Here is a 24,038-nt window from a genome sequence, read left to right as displayed (position 1 = left end):
ATACAGCTGTTGTAAGTATTGCAGAAGAACTATCTTGGCCCATGGTAGTACGTGTTCAGTGATTGTGTCTGTGTACCACTCTAGAATCCATTTTCCCACTTACCTGATGGGACTGACCTTGGTTTGCTTTTCTTCTTCATGATTTCAGGCCTGTTACTCTATAACTTATTCTGATACCCTTTCATGGTTTCCACCTAAAATCTAACAGAACCATATCATTTTTTTCATTTTTTGAGTTTTCAGCTCAGCCTAGTAGTGAAATGAACCTAAAAACAAAAGGAGTTAGGGAGAAGATGGAAGCTTATTGGTGTCTCTTACTTTTGAGGGGTCACTGCTCTTTCCATTTCACTGGCTATTTGTATGATATGGTCAGTCCTCTGTGAAGTTTTGACTTGAAGTACAGTAGTATATACATATTTTTCCAAAACCAATTTATAAGTAAAGAACTTTGTGTGAATATAAGAATTGTAAATTAATTGTTTTTTTTGTGACTGAATCTTTTCTAAAGATATCAGTGAGCTTAGCTTCAGATTGCGCCCCAGATAGATAGATAGATAGGTAGATGGATAGATAGATGGATAGATTGCTACCTATGTTATACCACATACCATATTTCCCCATGTATAAGATGCAACCTTTTTTGAAAAATTTGGGGTCTGAAAACTGGGTGCGTCTTATACAGTGGTTGTAGATTTTTTTACTTGCATTTCCCGCAAGTGATGAGGAGTTGTATGAATTTTATGATGAATAAAACTTCAGTAACTTTATGTAATACTTTTTTTTTCAAATTTCAGGCCCCAAAATTAAGGTGCGTCTTATACATGGGGAAATACGTTATATCAGAGTACATGCTATAGAAAAACTTTCCTTATTTTCAAAAATACTTAGTTTTCTATAGGTAGGTTGCCATCCTCAGTAATAAGAGGAACAGTATTTGCTATAGTAACTCATTACAGGTACCTATTATAGGTATCAGAAATAACTTTATTCATCAATTTTAGCAATGGTATGTTGAGTTTCTACTAATGCAAGGCACTTTGTTAGGCAATGACTATTAAAAAAATCAATAAGACATTATCTCTACCTTTATAGAGCTGGAAAGATCGATATATAAATAGATAATAGGCAGCATGACTACTGTCACTCTTGTTAGCAAGAGATGTTTATAGCCGGCATTCTGTGATCATTCCTTTAATATCAAAATCAGCTTCTGAATTCTCAACCCAGCGCCACAGAAACCTGCTATCACTCAGGTAGACTTGTGAAGCTAAAACTATTTGGCATCCGTGCTATAGTAGAAGTTTGTTCAAGGCGTTGCTGTAGAAGCCCAGAAATCCAACAGTCCTGCTTTGTGTAAAAATAAGTTTCAGTGTAAAGAAGTAGAAAGGAGTTTAATCGTTTGGGTATTGGAAAAGACATACTAAATTAGAAATGTTATAAGCCCACAGATACATGTTTAAAAGAGATGCTTTAATAACTAGATAAAAGAAATCTTGTATAGTTAGCGCTCTGTCATTGTTTGTAATTTAATATTGGTGTCTTCCAAATACATGTTTAGTTTTAAGCAGTGATGTGCTAGTAAAAAGTTAGCTGCCAGCAAGCACTGGGGGTTAGGGGTGGTGGGGGTGGTGGTGGGCCTCTCCCTCCATCCCTGATTTGTAATGCTTGTTCATTTCCGTGAATACTCCCACCTCAGCTGATCTCCATCCAAGGTCACTGAATTCAGGCTGGGAAGACATGTGCACTGTGGTTTCCAGCCTCTATGGGCCTGCCCCAGCACACCACGACCCCCCAACCTATCTTTGTAATCCTTCTCAGTCACTCCTTATATTAGGTCCATCTCTACTTTGTTTTTATATGCATGTCTATCCTGCATAATTTCTTCCTCTCTTCTCCCCTCTCCCCTCTCTTTCTCTTTCCTTCCATCCTGTCCCCATTATTGTAAAACTGCAATTAGCAATTGAAGAAATTGCATACATATTGGGACAGCTTAAATCTTTCTTAAGGCTTTAATAATCTGCATTACGTAAATATTGAGCAATTATGATTAAAATACATTAACATTCAGCTACTAAAATGTAATGGCTGTAAAATGACTGACTCTGGGAATTTAATGTATTTTCAGTTCTTTTATAAACTTGCCAAGACTATTAGATGTTTGCTTAAATTCACAAATGAAGAATTTAAAACAGATGAGTGATTTTCATTTCTCTCTCCAAATATATTCTTCGTACTGAATACCAAGAAGGGTGGAAGAATATTAGCAAGAAAAAATAGAATTTAAAGGGAGGGGGAGATAAGCATTGAATTACATAAATTATCAATTTGTTGAGACTCCTTCCTCCTGCCCTCATACATTAAGCCACTTTGATCCCTCTAAGCTAAGAGATAGAACCTGGAAAAAAAATCTAAAGGCCATAATTGGCTCCGCTCAGGATATACAGTGTTTCTGATTTTTAAGGCGGGGGAGAGGGAAGGGAGGTATGTTTTCATCGCTATAAGGACATTGATATACACGGGACAGCTGTGTTATGGGAAAATCTGGCCATCTCCTATAGTGTTAACAAACATGAGCCCATTATTGGAACCTAGTAGCACAGCCACCAGACGTACACAGTTTCAGCAGAGATGGGATTTCCTGAGTATGTCCAAAGGTAGAGGACTGGCTGAAGTAGTAGCCTCACCAGTATCTGCAAAATGCAGAGGTGATTAATTAATCTGTTGAAACAACTGAGGTTGTAGCATTTATTATATCTTCTGGAGCCTGTGTTCTCAAAGGTAGTTTTAAATTCAACATCTTTGCATGACCTTTGAGGTAATGCAGCCATATATTCTATGAAAGTGCTTTGCTAAATGTATAATTTTGGTCAAAATTGATAGAAAAGTATTTATTACAGGAATGTATGTGCAGGATGTTGGGAGCGAGTAATTTCAGTAGCTTTTAAGGTGTCAATTCTAATTTGACCTTTTACATATCTTGTTATTTATAGCTGAAAAGCAGTTTGACCTTTTTTTTCCTGCTGATTTTTTTAAGCCTTCATTATTTTAGAGTACAAATGAACAAGTAATAGTCAGGATGGCAATAAAACACAAGTTTGTGAGGAGTTAATATGTTATGTTGATACCTGGTGTTTACAAATGTTTTCCCCAATGCTTGAATGCTTTAAAAATATTCTCGGTTTAACCTCCCATTAGAGATTGCTAGGTAGGAAGGAATAAAGCAAAAGTAGTTTAAGAACAACAAAGCTAAGATAAATAACTTACCTTTCTGGTCCAAATAACAGTATTCAGAGAATTTCATTTGCTGCAACCTAGAGTTATGACATTATGAGATCATGGTGGATTACAGGCAATTTTGCAGTGTACCCCTGTCCTCCACTTTCTCAGCCAGATTCTGTGAAAATGGTCAATTCCTACTTGGATGAATGCTTTTCTACTCCCTCGTCATATGAGTACAGATGGTTTTATTTAAAAAGTAGTCAAGTTTAATTAGAGTTATAGTAGGATGGTCATAAGCTCTAGAAGCAGAGGACTGCTTGCTGTTGGCCCTGGTAACCACTCTGTTCCATTTAAGAAGCCTTCCCAGCCAGTATTTGCTGGTGAGATTTCACTCTCACATTGTATAACTCCAGTAGCAACTTTGTAGGTCATTTTTTAAAAAATGATATATGCATTACAGTTGGCCTGATCAAAAGAATGAATTTAATAGGAGGCCAGTACAACTTTATATGCATAAACTCTTGTGATCATTATACACAAAATATAAAATCTAATCTTTATAAACAGGCTATGAGAGAAAGGCATATTATCGTCTTCATTATACGGAAGGGAAAACTGAGGCTTGGTGAGTTTGAGTAACTTAACATTGCACAGTTGTCAGGGTATAAACCAAGAGTTGCATACAAACGAGGGTCCTCTCCTAGAGAGTGTACTACCTCTGCTTATCTTCTGAAATAGAGGGGATCCATATAGCGCCATTCTTCAAACACTTACATTTATTTTCCTTGTACAGTCTTACAAGAAAAGTATTACTACTGGTTATGGTAAAGAAAAGATGAAAGTAATATTAACTTTAAGTAAGAGTTGGATCTGAACAAATGAGGTCCACTGGGGTGGGTTCATAATGGAATACTGGCTTAATAAGTAGAACTGAACTACTCAATAGAAAGGGAGCAAGTGACATTCAAGTAGAAATTAAATGGATTACTGTGGCACCCAGATAACCTTACATAGCACTTTTTAAAGATAAAGACATGGTTTTTAGAGTAATTTGCTCATATTACAGGATATGAAAATAAAATGTACTTAGTCTTTGACTTTATTATATGAATGACTTTATTATATGTCGGTTTTGGTCGTATGTTCATCTCCACAGTTATGTGAGTGTTTGCTTTTGAGTTCTAGTTTAGAAGAACTGGGTTTATGACCTAGAGACACACTGTCTGTTGCACAGCTGTGGACATTAAACTTGGCCAGTATCTAGGAATGAGCCTCAGTGTATTCCTAAACCACTTGCAGGAGCTTCATCCTGGGAGGCTATTTGGGAGACAGGAACAGGACAGGGGTTGGAACAAGGTAGGGGAGAGATTACTTGTCTGTAATCCCCAAATTAGGATTTTCATCTGATTTTCCCAGCCGCGAAAACCAATGAGAAGATAATCTGTTCTTACCTCAGAGACTGTTTGTAGGTATCTTTTGCATTGATGATGTTCAATCCACTCATTATTATATATCTTTGTGATCTTTCCACTTGTGTGGATGGGCTACATAGGCATTTCAACCAGAAATTATTTTAGCAATGAACTGTACACCATCTGAGTTTTATATCTGTAAATTGTGTAGTCTATTGTAGCCTTCTCAAACAGTTGCTTTAGATAGCACTGCAGAATATCATTAAGTCTTCTTTTCAAAACTTTGAGTCTTTTATTTGAAAGGTTGAGGTAAAAGAATTGTAATCTTACATCCTGATGCTATTGAATAAGTTGCAGGATAATGGGACGCTAATCATTGATTAATGATGATCTGTGACCGGCACCTATACTGGATCCAACCCATGGAGAGGGGAGAGAATTTAAAAATGTAAGGAGAATTACTTTTCAGATTTCTTGTAGTCCATTGCTACTCGCTTTGTTGGACAAACACGTTATTGTAAGGTTCTCAGCAGTGAAAGCAAGCATTGGAAATTCCTATAGTGTAGCACTTGAAAATACGTGGTCTATAGAAAATTATAATTCACGTGTACTTACAGGAAAAAAAAGAAAAACCCAAACGTGTTTGGAGAATCATTCATCTAACCACATACAAACATTTCTAGCCATTACTTTTGAGTGACTTATGAGCACTCCCTTGTGGTTGTTTATTAGAACCACTTGAAATAGCAAAAGAAAAGTGACAGGAAACTTAATTGTCTGGCTTAATGTAACACACCCACAGTTAAAGTGTGTTTACCAGGTAACACGGTATTGTAAACCACTATCCAATATTAGATTTTTGCTTCTTTGCTACAGAAAATAAGTGAAATAGTTGGTAATTATTTTTGGATTTTAAAATAGACCAATACCTATAAAGATAAGTTGTTTAAGCCTGAGGTGTGGGTAATGGTTAAGAATTATAAAATAGTTTATAAGCAATTGTGCCTTAATTACTGAAATAAGACTTTTTCAAGAACTTCTATGATCAATACCCAGGGAGAATAATACTAAAATTGCCTTTGTATATTTCCTAAAGCCTCTTAGTAAGGTCATGCAAAGTAACACATTCCACAAATATTATGGGATCTTGAATCTCCTGAACTGAGTGACTTGATTCCCCCCACCCCACTCCACCCCCACCCCCAGTATTACTTTCTGGAAGGAGTTTCGTCAAGCCTCTTGGGTAAATCTGGGGAGAAAGAGTTCCATATGAGCCAAAAATGCATTTTTCTAGAATTGTTTTAAACCTTGTAAAAGTTAGGTCACCAGAGGTAACCCTGATTCACATTTTTAAATTGTTTTCCATCATTTTGTATACCCTGTATTATGCAGTAGCAACAGTAACCCTTTAAACTTACCAAATTTTTAAACACCTTCTTTACTTCACACTTGGATGACTTCAGAATTGAAGAATTTTCCATCCATGTGATTGACCAGTGTGTGGGGATGGAAGGCATGTGTTCCCTGGGGAATATGCAAATATGGGGTTCAGAAGCAGCCACATGGGGTTATAAATCCACTTTGTGCCCTTTGAGTGTTGGCATTTGCATTTTGATCCCTTGAATTTAGATTCACATATTGTGAACAGCAGTCCATTGACTGCACACAAACAGAATGTCATGTTTCAGATGTAAATCCATCCATGTGTTATAGTGTTTTATGGAAAAATTAGGTTCCTGGTTATCTACTACTGTAGATGGGTACTCTAGATAGATACTGTTCTGTTAAATGATTTTGGATTTCATTTTCTACCTTTCAGTAACCACATTTTAAATGATCTTGGGAAATTCTAAGCGTGCTTAACAATAATTCTGAACACAGTAGACATTGTGAATTCTGTGAAGAAGCAAACATTTATTGAATGTCTGCCATATGCCAAATCTATGCTTGTTACTTGTAAAATACAATATACATAGTTCTTTAATTTTTATAAAAACCTTAAGAGGTACAGGGATGAAGACACTGAGTCTTAGCGGTTTTGGTGCCAAGATTCAAATGGAACTGGAGCTAACTTAAACACTCACATTCTCAATACATTCCAGATGAATTTTAGATTTAGAACATCATTACTAATATAAAATTGACTTTAATCTTGATATTATAAAGAGCGTTGCATAGTACTTGGTACATAGTAAACCCTCAATAGATCTTATGTATTGTTATCTGTCACTCTTGGATGTTTTGCTCCCTCTTCCTCATTTTTTCTGTTTATTACCTCTAGAACTTTATTACTGTTGTTATTGTTATTATTATTATTATTGTTATTATTATTATCTAATGCTTTTAGTTTCACATTAATAGAATGAGAGTAGGGAGAAGAAAGAGCAAAAATTGAGCAAATACAAAAACAAAAGAGAAAATGAAGACATAGAGATAGGAAATAATACTTGTTAATGATCACATCTCCTCAGGTTTTGTTTTATTCCCAGGTCATATTTAGATAACAGCAACATAAGGGTTTTGACAAAAATTTAAACTATTGCATATGAATGGGGGTGCCAATGCCTTAGTATGTGGATCCGCCTATCCACTCCTTTTCCTAATCCTTCCCATCCCAGTAAAAAACATTTCATTCATATTAATTGGTTCTACCATTTTGAGGTGGGATATTCTGCCAAAATAGTTCTTTGAATCTTCCCATGCCATCAAACGTTAATAGTTCCAAAGTGAAATTCATTGTTTTCCACCCTTCTCCACCAAACGTACTCCCTCGACTCTCTTTTACCCTGGTTCTTAATGTGATGCCAAAGTTCTGGTGCCTGAGGCAAAAAACTCGCCACTTTTGATTCCTCTCCTTCTGGGTCCTTTTTTATGTTTTCCCAAAAAGCTGTCTCTGCAATTCCCTGCTACCCATCTGCCAATTCATCTGGCATATTTTGCCTTTATGTCTTCCTTTTCAAAATATCCCACATATTGCTGTCTTCCTAGAGCAAGCTTTTGTAAGAGTAAATAAAATCTTCTGTTTTGTTGACAAGCCAATAGTCACTCCATGTTCAGGCTGCTTTGCCTAGATTATGGGTGTAATTCAGCTTTTCCTTACTTATTCCAGTTGAGTTTCCTACCAATAATGGATACTCTTTTCTCCAATTAGATAATGTTTGTATCAGTTAATAATAAGAATATTAATAGTAATAACAGTAATAGTAATATATTATTCTATGGAGTCTATGTGCCAGAGCTGTTCAATATGCTTCACATTCACTCTGCTAACCCCATTTTTAAAAAGTGAAATGAGGACCTATAACATGGTCAATATACTCACAATCATGAATGACTCTTAATGAGAGCTCAGTAAATGCTCTTTTTGTGCACTCCGCTTCCCCTCCCCACATTGCCATGCCCTGTTCTACCCTCTCGCCTTTATTCATGGTGCTCTCTTTTCCTAGAGTACGTTTTCTCTTCGGTGCATCCAATTCATATCCACAGTCCAAATACTACGTTGACCCATTTAGTTCTCATGGATCTTTCCTGTTGTCAGAATCCTAATGTCTTTTTAAGGCATTCAGCATAGTTTATCATGTAACTATTCTCACTGTGTTCAGTTTTGTCGTTTCACTTTTTCTGAAATTTTGACCAGTGTATTACAAGCTTCAAATACTTGTTAAATAAACACATTCCCCCCATTCCCAAGTAGACATTAACTTTCTGGAAGGTGATAGCCCATGCCTTAATTTCTTCTCTTCTCCATAGATCTCAGCAGTGTGCTTGGCACGTGTATAAATACTTAGTGATTACATGTGGGAGAGTCCAGGGTGTCTGTTTTGGGAACTTTTATGGGAACATACCTCCTCGTCATGTGCGCATAGATACACTTCAAAGAGCAATACAGTAGATTCAGATATAGAAGTGTATTAAGTAGTTAAACACAGAATGAGATTCATTATCTATGTGTATTTGGAAATATTAGCAACTATAGGTTTTGAGCACTTACTGTATGTAAACCAAGTTGTTGGGTAGATTGTGCAGCTGTTGCTCAGCATGGTTAAAGAGCAGCTTGTACGCCACAGAACCCAGTTTAAACCCAGGTACTTTTTATTTTAAATCCACATATTAAGCGCTGTACTGCACACCATCTTGTTCAGCCTCATTGTTGGGATGTTCACCACAGGAGAAATCTCTCCCTGTGAAGTTCACCAACTTTAAATACATTAGATCATGCTTGTTTGCAGCATAAACATTCAGTAAATGTTAGCCTTTATTTTTGCTATTTTTCCAAATTCCACTGAAGTGTCCCTGACATGGTCTTTCCCCTTATGTAAATTTAACTTTAAAGGCAGCATCAGCTATTTATTATGTCTGTAAAGTCTGGATATTTATGTGTGTGTTTAGGTGTTTTGGGGCTTTTGTGAGGGCAAAGAGGATTTAGAGAGTGAGAATGAAAAGCGAGCTAGTTTGCTACTGTTTCCAATCGTGCCTAAGTAAGAGGCCTGCACAATGTATCTGGTGGGAAGTCTGCCTGAGCTCACAAATGGGAACTAGGTGGTGGATGTCATAGGAATCCAGACCCCTTAGTGTCTTAGAAAGAATTGTGAATATTGATCTACCTCGTAGGTTTTCACATAACAAGATTTGGGGTCCTCTTTTTAAGATCTGTCATCTCATTTTTCTGCTAGTCAGAGAAGGACTGAATCATGAAAGGCATTAACACTCTAGTTTCAATTTTTGTATATACTATATCTGTGCATTTAGATGATGGGATTGAAGAAATAGAAATTGACTAGAGAATAACTAGTGAAAATAAGTGAAAGTAAAATCCTTTATTAAAATTTTGATGTAGTTTCAGACTTACAGAGAAGTTGTAAAATAATATAAGGAGCTTCTATATATAGCATTTAGCCTATTTTAAAATAGAATAATATATTTTAAACATAGCTTTTCCTTCATTTTAGCATTTGCTAATTATATATTGATCATGTTATCACAGTGTTAGAATAAATTATAAATTTTGTTAATTGGGCCTAATTTTTTCCCTCAAACTTTATTGAGATGTGATTGACATATGACGTTGTATAAGTTTAAGGTGTACAGTGTGTTGATTTATACATTATTACCACCATTACCACCAAAATGATTACCACCATGGCATTGTCTCACACCTGCATCCTGTCACATAATTACCATTTATTTTTGTGTTGAGAAAATTTAAGATCCTACGTTTAATTTTAATTATTTCTAAAGGATTTTTTAAACAAAAATTTCCTTCCAGCATAATGTTACCCTTAGAAATGTTTGTCGCCTTACAACCGGCCCCTGGTCCCATACCTAGAACCCTCTCACATATTTTTACAGATCTATTAAAAGATTCATGTGTTTTAAAGTTGTAAGTAAATCCCAGTTTGGAGTTTGGGGCTAAGATACTATTCATTGAAAAGAAATCACATACTATTTTAGTAGATCTGGAAATATGAGAACATTAAAACAAATCCCAAATGTAAGGGTCCTAATTAAATAGGGGAAAAAATGAGCCAATTTTATTTTGCAGCTGTAGAATTACAATATTCTAGAGACAAAATGGAAGAGCTTTTATATAGTTCAATTTTAAAATGATGCTTGAACTGACTACATCAAAACAGCATAATTAAAAGTATTTGTAAATTTAATATCTGATATGCTATTTCTTAGTTATATCTTTGAATAGTTACATTTCTTATTCTAACTAAGATCTTACCATATGTACTTGTTTTCAGATTATTCACATTATTGTTAGGATCAAGTGACATAATTTGTGAGAACAGCTTAATTATAAAGTAGAAAAAGACTACAATATGTGAGGTATTTTTATTTCATTTACAGAAGCAAACAAGAGAACAAAAGCTGTTTATTTAAATAAGGTGAATAAAGGAGCCATCTTTTTTCAATATTTGCATGAAATTATGCAGAATATAATGTATTTCCATTTTTCATTTCAGATTCAAAACGCTAATGATGTGTTAATTGCGCCACTTGAGAAATTTCGAAAAGAACAGATAGGTGCAGCAAAAGTAAGTGTTACATTTTATTATTCTCCAGATATTCTCTTGATAATTAAAGATGACATAATTTCAGATGTTAACATTTTTGAAATTAGAATGACCTTTTAAAAAATTCTGCACGTCATTTTTAACTTTTGCACAGAGCCTATTACAAAGACTGGAATTCTTTTAAACATAAAAGATATTATTCTTCTACTGAATAGAGAAAAAGTCAGCATGCTATTATAAGTGAGCTCCTCCCATCCCAACAATTGTAGGAAGTTAACTATTTTCAAGGGTGTGAAATTATGGTAAAATTATGAACTTTGTTTCTAACACCTTTAAAATCAAAATTAGGCACAGGGAATATTGAAAATTTAGGCAGTAATTAGAACTTTTATTTTTGCATTTTTACATTATTAATAAAAACATGTGTTTGTGGAAAAACCTTAGAGAGTGTTTGTCAAGCCTTTGCAGTAATGTTTAATTGATTACATACCAATTAAATTTTCCATGAGCCTAATATTTTCAGAAATTTACTTGACCCTCTTTCTTAGATCTACATTTTAACTACCTGCACAGCGTTATGTAAGCACAAAAAATTGAGGATTTCCAAATCAGAACTCATCATCTTCCATCCTTTCTGTTTTGGTTTTCCATTCAGTCAGTAGCAGACCCCACCCCCATTTGAGTAGTGTTATCCATTCTGTAGAATTATTCTCCTTCCTTTCTTCCCTCTCTTCTGTCTGAAATATTGAAAATAGCTTACTCCTTGGTCTCCACATTCCCATCCTAATCTGTTCACGCCATTTTCCCCTCTGTGATTACCATTCTTCAGTGGCGAAACCTTCATTGCTTCCCCTGGAGAGAGAGAGTGTAATGCTGGTGATGAAAGCTTTTCCCAGTGTGGCCATTTTCTGCCTTTCAGTATACCTCCCTCATCAGGCACAATTGTCTGCTCACCAGTCTCTGTCTATACCCTGACTCTATCCATGGCTTTGCCCCGACTTTTCCTTCTCCCTGGAATATTTCTTATGCTTCATTTGTTGAAGTCTTGCTCGCTCTCCATGGCTTATCTCCCACCGAAAAGAAGCCTTCCTTCTATAGTCATTTCCTCATACGTTCATTCCGCTTCCATAATTGATGCTGTGTTTCTTTTCACAGAATCAAGTAGTCCTTATGCTTATTTCATATACCAAGCTATCACACTCTGCCTTGAATTAGTTTTATGTACATTTCTCCATCAATTATGAGCAATTATTAAGTCAGGGACTAAGCCAGAACCATCTTCATGTTTAAGTCAGCAAATATTTATCAGTGTCATGACTGGCCTACTTGTGGCAATCATGGTGTTTAAGATTAAAGGATACAACTATAAATAAAACAGGCATGCTTCCTGCACGTTTGTCCCTTATTATCTTCTGTGGAAAACAGACAGCAAAGTAAGTACAAATGCACTGAGAATTTTGATGCAAAACGTGCCAGGGTGCTTCGAGAGAGTATAATTAATAGAACTGGCTTTGCCCTGAGAACCAGGAAAGACCTCCCGGAGGAGGTATTGGTGAAGCAGAGAAATACATGATGAGAAAGAAATAGCTAGATATTGGGATAGAGGGGTGGCCAGTAAAGAACGTTCCATACATTTCTAAAGAAGGAACAGAGTGAGGGTGAATAAAGGCCTTGAAGAAGGAAAGAACCCAGCATTTTAAAGGAAAAAGATCTCATGTGTTTGGAATATAGAGGACTGTGGAGACAGAGAACATGTTCAAGTTTATTGATGGTTTACAGTATTTTATTCCTTATTCTAAGGGCACCGATAAGCCAAAGAAAAGTTGTAGGTAGAGGAGTGATATTATATTTGCTTTTTTAAAACATCGCTCTAGTTGCATGTCGTGCATGGATCGGAGGAGGTGAGGCTGCTTGCAGGAAAACCAGTCTGGGAGCTATAGGATCATGGCTTTTGATTCAGAAGGTGATAATGGCTGTGGAGACAAAGGGGTGTATTCCAGAGGTAGAATGAAAAGAGGTAGGAAATGGGTTTAATACTGCGAAGTGAGGAACAGGACATTACAGAGATGATTCCCTGGGTTCTAGGTTGCATAATTGGGTGGTTTTGGAGCCACTTTGTGCTATAGGCAACAATTTATGTTTGTTGGCAAAGATGTGAGTTTGGCTTTTAGAAATAATGAATTTCAGGTTCTTCCAAAACATCCAAGTGGAGATGTTGAGTTGGCAGGTGTGTAATCAGATCTGAATTAGAAGTACACCTTTGGAGATTGTTGTTCTCTGGGTGGTAATGAAAATTCTGGCAGAGTAGATTAGACCCTGCTGGGAAAGAATGGAGTGAGAAGAGAATCTAGGTCCCATAGAACCTGAGAACTCTCAACATTTAATGTTTGGGGAGAGAAAAACAAGACAGGTAAGGAGACTAAAGGAAGGAGCAGAAGAAGGAAGCAAAAAACAAGAGTGTGTTATCCCAAGAGTTTGAGCTCTGAGCAACAGCGGTTCGATTCCCGGCCCGAGCTGAGCTGCCGCTGAGCTGCCAACAGATGGCAGGATGGCTCAGCTAAAAAAAAAAAAAAAAAAAGAGTGTGTTATCCCAGAGCAAGGAGGAGGCTTTTCAAGAATGAAAATAACTGATCTTTCTTGACATCAATATTGTAGGGGTTTTCACTATTACATCTGTGACCTAATTAAATCCTTAAAGCATCCTGTGAGAGGAGTACAGGTGTTACACCTGCTTTACTATGAGGAAAATGATGCATGAGTGGCACCAGATCACAGAGCTGAGAAGACAGACGGTGGAGCTGAAATCACACTATTTTACTTCACAGCCTTGGTTACAATATTTCACTTCATTAAAGATGATTTTGTGGGGCTGGCTGGTTAGAGTGCGAGCTCTGAGCAACAGGGTAGCCGGTTTGATTCCCACATGGGCCAGTGAGCTGCGCCTGAGCTGAGCTTCCAGGGGGAGGCCGGATGGCTCAGCTGGTGAGAGCACGTGCTCTTAACAACAAGGTTGCCGGTTCGACTCCCGCATAGAGCTGCCCCCCTTGCCCCACCCCCCACAACTAGATTGAAAAGTGGCAACTGGACATGGAGCTGAGCTTGCACCCTTGACAACTAAGATTGAAGGACAACAACTGACTCGTAGCTGATAGGTCCTGGAAAAATACAATGTTCCCCTTCCCCAATTCCCTACCACAGTGCCCTCCACCAATTCCCCAATAAAATCTTAAAAAAAAAAAAAAAGATATTTTTTGTAAAATTAAAGAGCTTTGTGAAAAAGTATTTCTCTAGTACAGGAGATTCAAAGTTTTCTGGCCCATCTAAATCGTAATTTTTCACTTGTGTGTGGATTATTCTTATTTGAAGGTTTAGATTAGCTACAGTTGTAGTAGCAAGAGCAATCATACCTATTCATTTTATTTTTTAAACATCTCAATTGCTGGACAGACCAACTAAGAGCATACCGCAGTATACTATGCCTTGGCCTGCTCATTGAGAGGTTTAATTGTGGCCAAATGAATTCAAATGAAATCTTCAGCATAAAGATTATTGCACTTGGGATTTTGGTGGTGATGATTCTGTGTATTTTATTTGCCTGATGCTCATAGTACTAAATTGTTTCTAAGATTCTAAGTCATTCTTGTTCAGTAAAGTGCATAAAAAACAGGCATTCTCTTCTAAAATATACATATGGGTCAGTTTTCTTTTGTTATTGCAGAAACATCTTGATAGGAATAAAATTCCTTGAAGGGGATCATATTTTCTATTGCTTTACTCCCTGTTTTACTTAGGTATTTTCTTACATGGTAAATAAAGTAAATTGTACAAATGACACTGCTGCTTTTCAGTCTTTATAGTGCAGGTTTCCCAGGAGCCTGTTTAGGCCAATGAGCCAGCTGGAAGGCAGGCGTGTCTATTAAGTGTAGAATCTTCCACTGCAGTCAGCAGCCCCCTTAGGCTGGTCCAAGTGGAAAATGCTGAGTCAAATCGGCCCTCTCCTCAAAAGCAGATGATCCTATTTAACTGGAGTGGATAAAGTCTATGGACCACAAACATTTCCTATGTAGTGTACTCTATGGAACTTTGAGACACCTGATACTTGGCTGTGCAAAGGGAAGCCGCGTGAGTTACAGTTGTGGGGAAAAAGGCACCGTGCATCTGTGAGAGGCATTAGGAAAGGTTAATGATGGGGTCCTTGAACTCAAGGGCAGAGGAGATGGGTCCTGCTTTTAAACATTAGAAGATTTATCTATAAACAGTTGTCAGGAATGTATTATTTATTTAAAGGTTCTTTGCCTAATGTATATGCAACATAGAATTGTGTTGCAGGCCTGGCATATTACATGTGTCAGAGTGTAGAATTGAATGTTTGGTTTCTTTAATTTGTCTCCTGATATACTGCCGATTTAAATTCTAGACATGAGTGGAAGTAGGTATTCAGAATGATTAATGCCAACTAGAATTTCCAAAATATGAATATACAGAGAACAGCATTATTATAGAGCAAGATGAATTATAACTTGTTTCCACGATTTTATATTAATTGACAATTACACTTCATTGATTATATTGGAAATCTCCTACTTGTCCCCAGAGAGAATCCGTTGTAAGTCATGTCTGCACTTTCCACACTTGTTCCTACATAAACTGACTCCAAAATGTAGGTAAAACTCCATATCTGATTTCCCGATCAAAGACAAATACATTGTGGGGGAGAGAGAGAGAGAGAGAGAGAGAGAGAGAGAGAGAGAGAGAGAGAGAGAGAGAGTGTGTGTGTGTGTGTATGTGTGTATGTATGTATGTATACTGGACTATTAGATATTTTAAGAGATGGAACTGACTTTCAGAAGGCCAGGGACTCATTTTCCACATATAAACAGACCGAGGGATGGCGCAGTGAGGGCTAGAGTGCAATTCCTCAGACAGTGTTGATGTAAGAATGTCCAAACCTATAAAGAATTTTTATATGCGTCTATTTGAGCCAAACTGATGACATGCTGGGAAGCAAGATCTCACATGCTCCCCAGAATGACAGTCTGCAGTTTCTTTTATACATTTGGAATTGCGGGAATATAAGGAAGATCACATAGATATGGGAGAAAACAAGGCAGGGAAATCTCTATGATTGGATTACAGGATAGTTCACAAGATTATGTGCTATCTTGAGGGCGGTTACACTTTGGAGGAGTCTGAAAAAGAAGCTTTTCAAAAGTGTGTTAACCTAGATGTCCAAAAAAATGGACAGGGCTTTCTTAAGACAAAAATAACCTTTTTATAGGCTGGGGCGTGTCTACCCACCATGACCTGCCCAGTGAGGTATTTATGATCAGATCGCTCTCTAAGGTTACTTACGGTCAGATTTGTTATAGAACCCCTTTTTAATCCACAGCAGCAGTCTTTCAGCTCCTCCAGGCTGCACTTTAGAATACTCTTTATGAGATTTTATTTTCTTTACCTTTAGCAAACAAATAATTTAATGTGAAATATCTTATTTATAAAAATGTTTCAAATATGTCCAAATTTGTCCACTTTGAATCAAGTGTAGTTATATATTAATATATTTTCCCTTGATTTAAAAATTCCCAGCACACAGTAGGCACTTAACATTGTCTGATTTCATTAGAGATGAAGAGACTTGAGAAATACTGCCCATAAAAGTTACAAGATACATTTTTATTTCTATGGGAAATGTTTTCAAGACTGGTTTTCATTTTTAATTAGACCTTGATAGAAATCATATGAACATTCCTCTGTGGTTTTAATACAAAAATGAACAATATAATATTAGTTATTTCAAAATACAACTTGGTTTTCTTTACACTGATTTCATATTGAAGACTCTAATGGAACGTGATAATTCTTGTCCCTTTGTTCTGTCTATAGTAGAGTTTGGTTCTGTCTCTGAACATTTGTTTATTTTTAAACATCCCTTACCATGTAATTATTTTAGCATTTAGCATCTAAAAGAAAGAAGTCTGGAGAATTGTCATGATTAATTCCTGTTATAGCCGTAGCCTTCCTTCATGTGAAAAATGGCTGCACTGTAATTTGTTGCCTCAAATAGTCCAAGTGGCTTACAGAATCTAGGATTACAGATGCTTTACTTATTCCAAATTATCAAGTTTTTGACACTGAACTGAGTTTTTCATCTAATTTAATGGATAATACCTTGGATTCATGATGAGAACAACCCCAAAAAAACATGGTTTATAAGGTCAGAGTATGGATTTAGTTGCCTTACTTTTCCTCCTGTTGCCAATAGGTCCTACAGAGAATAGTCAGGATTCGTTTTTCATGTCCTGCTGGTGGCCACTGAGTGTCTGTCTCCTGAACAGATGTTCTCTGGTGAGAACTATTTGGGACTGAATTCTCTGGGCAAACTATAAACCATTTAATAGTTATTTTGAAACTACTCGTAATTCCCTTTATTGTACCTCTTGTCAGTAAAACCTATTATGTTAAATAGGGGTGTAGAATTATAAATTTTGTTATTTGGTCTTTTTTTTTAACAATAATATTACCCTTTATAATACTTAAACAAGTACTGCCCTAAGCACTTTAAATGTAAACTCATTTAATCTTCACAACCAACATGTTAGATAAGAAAATTGTTAAACTCATTTTATACATAAAGAAACTGAAGTATGGACTAGCTATGTAGATGGGCTCTGGTCATGTGACTAGTAAGGAGTAAAGTCAGATTTTAAGCGGAAATGAGATAAAGCCTATATAGTTCCTTAGTAGCACCACCAGATGTTTGGTGCTAATTCCTTTTTTATTTTATTCTCAAAGAAGGAAAATTGGCTGGTTAGCTCATTTGGAGAGCAAGATAGTGTCTTATTTAACAGCAAATTCTACAAAGTTATACAAACTTGAGATCAAAACCTGGCACTTAAGGGCTAGCCGAGTGGCTCAGTTGGTTAAGAGTTAGCTTAAGAGTGCAAGCACTGAGCAACAGGGCCACCAGTTCGATTCCCACATGGGCCAATGACGCTGAGCCCGAGCTGAGTTGTCGTTGAGCTGCCAACAGGTGGCAGGATGGCTCAGCTGGTGTAACAACAAGATTGCATGTTAGATGGTGGGTTACGCCTGCCTGCAACTAAGTCTGAACTTGGCACCTTGAGCTGAGCTGCCGCTCGGATGGCTCAGTGGATAGAGTCTGGGCTCTTAATAACAAGGCTGCTGATTCGACTCCCACATGGGATGGTGACTATGCCCACCTGCAACTAAGATTGAACACAGTACCTTGAGCTTAGAGGCCACGAGCTGCCGACGGGAAGCCAGATGGCGACTGGCGCCCTCCACAATGAAGACTGAAGAACAACAACTTGGCTGGTCCCCTTCCCCAATTCCTCAACACTGTTCCTCTACCCCAATTCCCCAATCAAAAATCAAAAACAAAAAACAAACAAAAAAACCCCCTGGCACTTAATACTTATAGGAAATGTGATCTTGGGTAAATTAATTACCTCTTTAAAGCCTTAGTTTCCCCATCTGAAAGATGAAGAAAATAATAGAACCATCTTTATAGGATTGCTATAATAGCGTAATTTGACATTTCATGTAAGTTGCTTAGCATAATTCCTTCCACATAGTAAGCGCTAAGATGATAATTGCTTTTATTTTGTAATTAATAATAATTATTGCTAGTATATACTTTTTTAGTCAGTATTAACTGAAGTATTGCAGTAAAACTCAGGCCATTTTTCATGTAGGTTAGTTTGGTTTATTTTGTTTCGTGGACAGAGAGGGGCAGATCTGAGTTGACTGTTAAATATTGATAAAGTGTGGTTCACAGGACTACAAAGCAAAAGGGCCTTTGATGGCCATTACTTATAATTAATAACACTCTACAGTTTGTGGACCACTATTACTTATAACAGTCTTAGAAAGTAGGAAGTATCATTTTCAGATGACTAGGCTGAGACCCAGAAAGATCAAGTAGCATTGCTAACAACCCAGAGGTGCTCATGTGCTCTGGTTGGGACTCAAATCCAAGCCTGCTGACACCTAAATCAGTAATTTTGGGACCATGCCACACCTGCCTCCATCATGCACATTTAAACCCTTTTTTTGTGGTTTATGATGTGTTATCACCATCCTCACACCATCCCTGTGAGGTGACTATCACCCTATTTGACCCTATTGCCACCCCACTCTGGTAGTCTCTGCACTTGACAGGTGGCACCACTCAGTTTCTCTTCGTATTTCAAAAGTTGCTGAGGTATCATGTTTTTATGTCCATTTTAGAGCTTGCCTATCATAGGAAAACCCGAGCCTCCCATAGAGTTAGAATTCTAGATAGGGACATAACCCAAAAGCCATTCTGCCAAATAATTCAGGTCAATTTAATGTGTTCAATATATATGTCTGCTTACATACATATATAGGTTATTATAACTTGACTAAATGACTGCTCTGTGCTCAGGAGGATACACTCTTATGTTCTAACTTGGTTATAATAAATTGTAGGTAAGATTATCACTGTTTTTCCTCCTAATTATTCTTATGTTGATGTCTGAAGACCAATACTATAGGAAGGTTTCACTCTCAAGATCTCTCAGTATTGATTTCATCAATGACAACAGTGAGATTACACTGCATTTTATCAGTTACTATTTATGTATGGCATTATAAATTGCATCAATCTTTTAAAAACTGTATATTTGACCTAAAAAATTAGTGTAAGGATCTTTTGTAAAAATATAGGTTGTGGGGGGCCGGCCGAGTGGCGCATTGCTTAAAAGTTGGCTTGGGACGCGAGCTCTAAGCAGTTACTTACAGTCAACCTGGTAAAAGGAAATACTCCAATTAACAGATGAAAATTTTCTACGTCTCTTTCAATAGGGACAACAGCAAGGAATTCAGGAGCTCCACTTGGAGCATGTCCACAGAACAAAATTTCCCGTGTGAACTTTGTATCTTCTCTAGGAAACAAGGGGGTTTCCTTGATTCGAGAGCTGGTGATTCTGTTGGTAGACACATTCTTTCCTCTACCACATCTACTGGCTGCCCTACTGAGAATTGGCTACATGATAGTTTATACTTCTAAATGCTTTCCATGATATGTACTTGGGCACTGAGCACTGCTATACACATTGCTATTTTTACTAACACCTTCTTTGTTCAAGGTTACTGCCTTTCAATTGGTCCTTGTAGTGGTTGGGAATCTATCAGTGATTTCTGTTTTTCAAATTTGAGTGTTTAGAAATGTTCTGTAATACTTAGGAGACTTCATATTGACTTCTGTGGAAAACTCTAACAAAAGCACAATAAAGTTGGAAACATTTTATTTCACATTTATAGTTTTGGCATTCAAAGCAAGTTGCAGATACAAAATGTGGGAGTACATGTCAAGCCTCAGGAATAGGTGGGCTTGTAATGCACATCATTTAATGTTAATCGTGGAGCTCTGATAAAATGGCTACTGTCACTGAATACGCCATACTGTAATAGTTACTTGTTTGTTGAGAAAACACTCAAAAATATCAGTTTATTATCTAGGTGATAGAGGAAAGAAGAAAGAGGAAGGATTTTCCAAATCATTTTTATAGAATACTAATTCTTGCACCTTATAATTTATTCTTTGAGGTTGTTGCAAATTAATTATGCCAACATTTAAATTTTAATGGTGTTTTATTAGGATGTTCCTATTGCCCTCACCTATATTTTATGTGTATCAAATTTAAATTAAGACATTGTAATACACATTAAAGTAAGTGGAAACCTTATAAAGAATCAGTATTTAGGAAGAAACATAGAATTTTAAAAACTAAATCATGAAAAACTTCAGACTACTTTCCCTATAAAATTAACTAAAACATTTTGTTACATCTAAAATACATACATTTTTATGTCTAATCCACCAAAAAAAAAAAATGTTTGGAGCACCCAATGTCAAAGTCACCAAGGTCAGTATGTGTCAGGAAGCATCTTCATTTGTTGAACATCTTTGTGACATTTAGTCATTCTTACTATGACATTGTTTAAACTTACCAAACTCTTGTTTTTCTTTAAACAACTTCAGTTTTTCATTTTTCTTGTTAAAATTTAGCAGTGAAAACAACATGTAGCCCCAGGGTGCCTGGTTGCTACAACATTAAAAAAAAGTATCAGTATTGACCAGGACAGGCAAACTGCAGGCCAAATCCAGCCAGCTGCCTGCTTTTGTGTGGCCCATGAACTAGGAGTGGTTTTTACATTTTCAAATGGTTTAAAAATTTTAAAGTAGAATAATATTTTGTGACATAAAAATTATGTGAAATTCAGATTTCAGTATCTGGATATAAAGTTTTATTAGAATACATATATGTTCATATATGTATGTGTTTTCTATGGCGGCTCTCATATTTCAACAGCGTATTGGAGACCATGTGGCCCACAAAGCATAAAATATTTACTGTCTGATCCTTGCAGAAAACGTTTTGCAAACCCCTGGTCTAAGGCCTGAAACAAATTTCCCTTTTCACCTCCTGCAAGTCTTCTACGTATTCATGCAAATGGGACCTATTCTGATATTACAGACGATTTGATTGGTCCTATGTTGTAAAACCTCAGAATTTAAAATAAGGTTAAGTTGGGCGTGTCCGTGAACAGATTAATAGCTGAAAGGCATATTTGTAACATAAACACTCAAATTTATTTCAAGTTTATTTATCTTCATGGACATCTTTTACCCTTGAAGCCAAATATATATTCTCAGTTTAGGGCTATGGTTTTGCATACAAGCAATACAGATGAAGAACTCTTTTTACCTCTTCAGTAGAATGTATTTCAGTATTTAAGAGAAGGCCAAGTAAAACCCAACTTTAGAATTGCATGCTTTTGTTGAGGTTTCAAATCACAACATGTACTGCTAAATATAGTGGACAACCCAACAGTGTTTGTTACTTTAAGAATGCGGGATATCGCATCATATATTTAACTTTTTTTTTGTCTGTGTGAACCATTTCTACACTATAAAAAAAAAAGCAGTCAATAATGGAAAAAATTATTTTGGTTTTTTGAGATTGTGTAGGTAAGATGACTCATTTGTTAACCAAAATTATCAGAATTTGTGGATATGTTTGTATAGATTCAGTGCTAGATAATAAGAAGTATATTTGAAACTGGATAAATATATTGAGAGAAATAAGGTAAGGTTTACCATTTTTATTCACAATAGTAAACATCTCTCACTGACTTTACTAATAGGTTTTGCTTAATACAGCTTCTCACTGTTCTGTCATTAGAGTAGACTTTGCATCTTTCTCTTCTTTCATACCCTCAGTAATAATAATATGAACCCAAGCCGAATGCTCTTCTGGAGAGCATGCAGCCCACATTTGCACTGAGAGCCTTGGTGATTTACTAACTCTGAGTTAGAGAGATGACCTCTGCAGTTATGTAGAAAACCCAGTGAGAAGTGAAGTGAGCTCACTGCAGAAAGATTTCAAGCATTGAAAAAACTTACCTTATTTGGTAAATGTGGTTAACTGGTCACAGCTGGTAATGCTGGTGAGCTCATTGTGAGATGTATCCTCTCTTTAAGCCAAACGCTTGTATTTTTTATCCATTAGAATTAGGGTTAAATAGTATTCGTTTAGATTTTCTTGATATGCCATGGACTAAATCAAATCTGAAAGAACAGTGTTTCATTTTGAAAATTAAAGTTGAATTGCATTAACACTTTAAAAACTTTCTATATGTATTTTCTAATCTGTTATGTTGTTTACCATACTTAGCCTTTGGGGAATTGGGCGTTTTATTTATGCCTTGAAGAACAAGACTCTGTTGAGAAGCAAATTCTTGCTTACTTTTTGGCTTTACTGTACTTTCATATATACTTATGTAAATATATACGTTTACTCTGTACGTTTAGAATTTTCGGACAGAATCTGTTAATTACATTTCCTTTAATTAACAAGTTGCACTTCATGTTGTTGATGAAAGAAAGTCCAAATCTAAAGGAAAATTTTATGAGTTTATTTGAGCCAAATTTTGAGGACATACCCGGAAGCAAGATCTCAACGGATTGTGAAAATGCCCTGGAGAATGACCATTTTGCAGTTTATTTTATACACTTAAGATCAAAGAAGAAAACACTTGCAAGGAAGGTACATGAAATCTGTTGGTAGATTGTGGAGGCAGGAGAAAGCAAAGCAGGGAAGTTTCCAGAATTGGATAAAAAGCAAAATAGAGACACACTTCTTTCCCATTGGTAGGTACAGGATAGTTAATATTTACAGTAAATAGAGATGTTTTGTGGGCAACAATATAACAATGAGGGGCCCTGTGGTCTTGTGTTCTGGTGATCTTGTGCCAATGGTTGTGCCTCCAAGGGGTTTGGAAAAGAAAATAACTGACATTTCAAAGGTATGTTGTCCTAGCTGCATAAGAACAATGGACTGAGCTTACTTAAGTAAAGATTGACCTTTGCTAAGGAAGATATAGGCTGGGGACGTGACTACCTGCCATGACCTGTACAGTTAGGAATTTATGATCAGACCATCCTGTGTGATTACTTTGGTCACTGAGTTTGTCAGCCTGCCAAGTAGAACCCTGAGCTTTCCAGTTTTACCACATAGCCCTTTTTCCATTCACAATGTGTAGAAAAAAACTGTAGCTTCTCATGGGTTCTCCTTAGTATTCCTGGCTCAGAGTCATCCTCAAGTTTAACTTTTCCCATAATCAGTTGTTTTGAAGAAAAAAGCACAGGCTTTTGGATCACACAGGCCTTGCTTTGACTCCTGGCTCTGCCCTGTGTGATGACTCAGGACAGTTTCTTAACTTTCATTGTAGTAAAAAGTGATCTGTAGCCTTCCCAGGATTTGTGAGAGTTAATACAGAGGGTGCCAAAAAAATGTATACACATGACTTGTATTCATCATTTGTTATTGGTATATATTGAATATTACCATTTTAATACAGGTTTTGCTTTCTTAAAATGTGTGTACATTTTTTTGGCACCCCCGTGTGTGTGTGAAGGTGCCTAGTACAAAACTGACTTAATAATAAATGTCAATTTTCCATTCACTCTATTCTAGCAGTGGACTAATTCCAGCTTTTCCTTGGCCCCACTTTCAACTGTTTCCTTTTAGATTGCATTTATATAACCTGGTTGATAACTCTCATCCCCTGTCATCAGTTTATCATGTGGTGGCAGGAAAGGGGTCTCCTTATTCTTATCATTCACAATGAAGCCCAGCGTCATCAACTAGGAGCTTATTAGAAATGCAGGATCTTGGGTCTCAGACTTAACCCCAGACTTAACCGAATTAGTGTCTTCATTTTCATAAGCTGTCATTAATTCAGATGCACAATAACGTTTGAAAAGCCCTGCTCTATTGTTTTTTGGGGATCCATAGCTCTGACGAGTGTGCTCCTCTCCAGATTGGGGATTATTTCT

The 24,038-nt window shown here is 36.6% G+C and overlaps 1 protein-coding gene across 1 annotated transcript in view; it reads left to right on the top strand.

Annotated features, from left to right (window-relative positions):
• Positions 1 to 24,038, top strand: part of ARHGAP42 (Rho GTPase activating protein 42) — a gene marked incomplete at its 5' end in the record, with an annotated part of 199,365 nt that overhangs the window by 76,033 nt on the left and 99,294 nt on the right. Inside the window, 1 exon segment of the mRNA XM_019632832.1 lies at positions 10,601 to 10,672. Within this exon segment, the coding sequence (XP_019488377.1) occupies positions 10,601 to 10,672 (72 nt within the window).

Source organism: Hipposideros armiger, unplaced genomic scaffold (assembly GCF_001890085.2).
Source record: "Hipposideros armiger isolate ML-2016 unplaced genomic scaffold, ASM189008v1 scaffold_1184, whole genome shotgun sequence".
Taxonomy (NCBI): Eukaryota; Metazoa; Chordata; class Mammalia; order Chiroptera; family Hipposideridae; genus Hipposideros; species Hipposideros armiger.
Note: the sequence above shows the minus strand (reverse complement) of the source record. Positions and strands in the feature narration are given on the sequence as shown.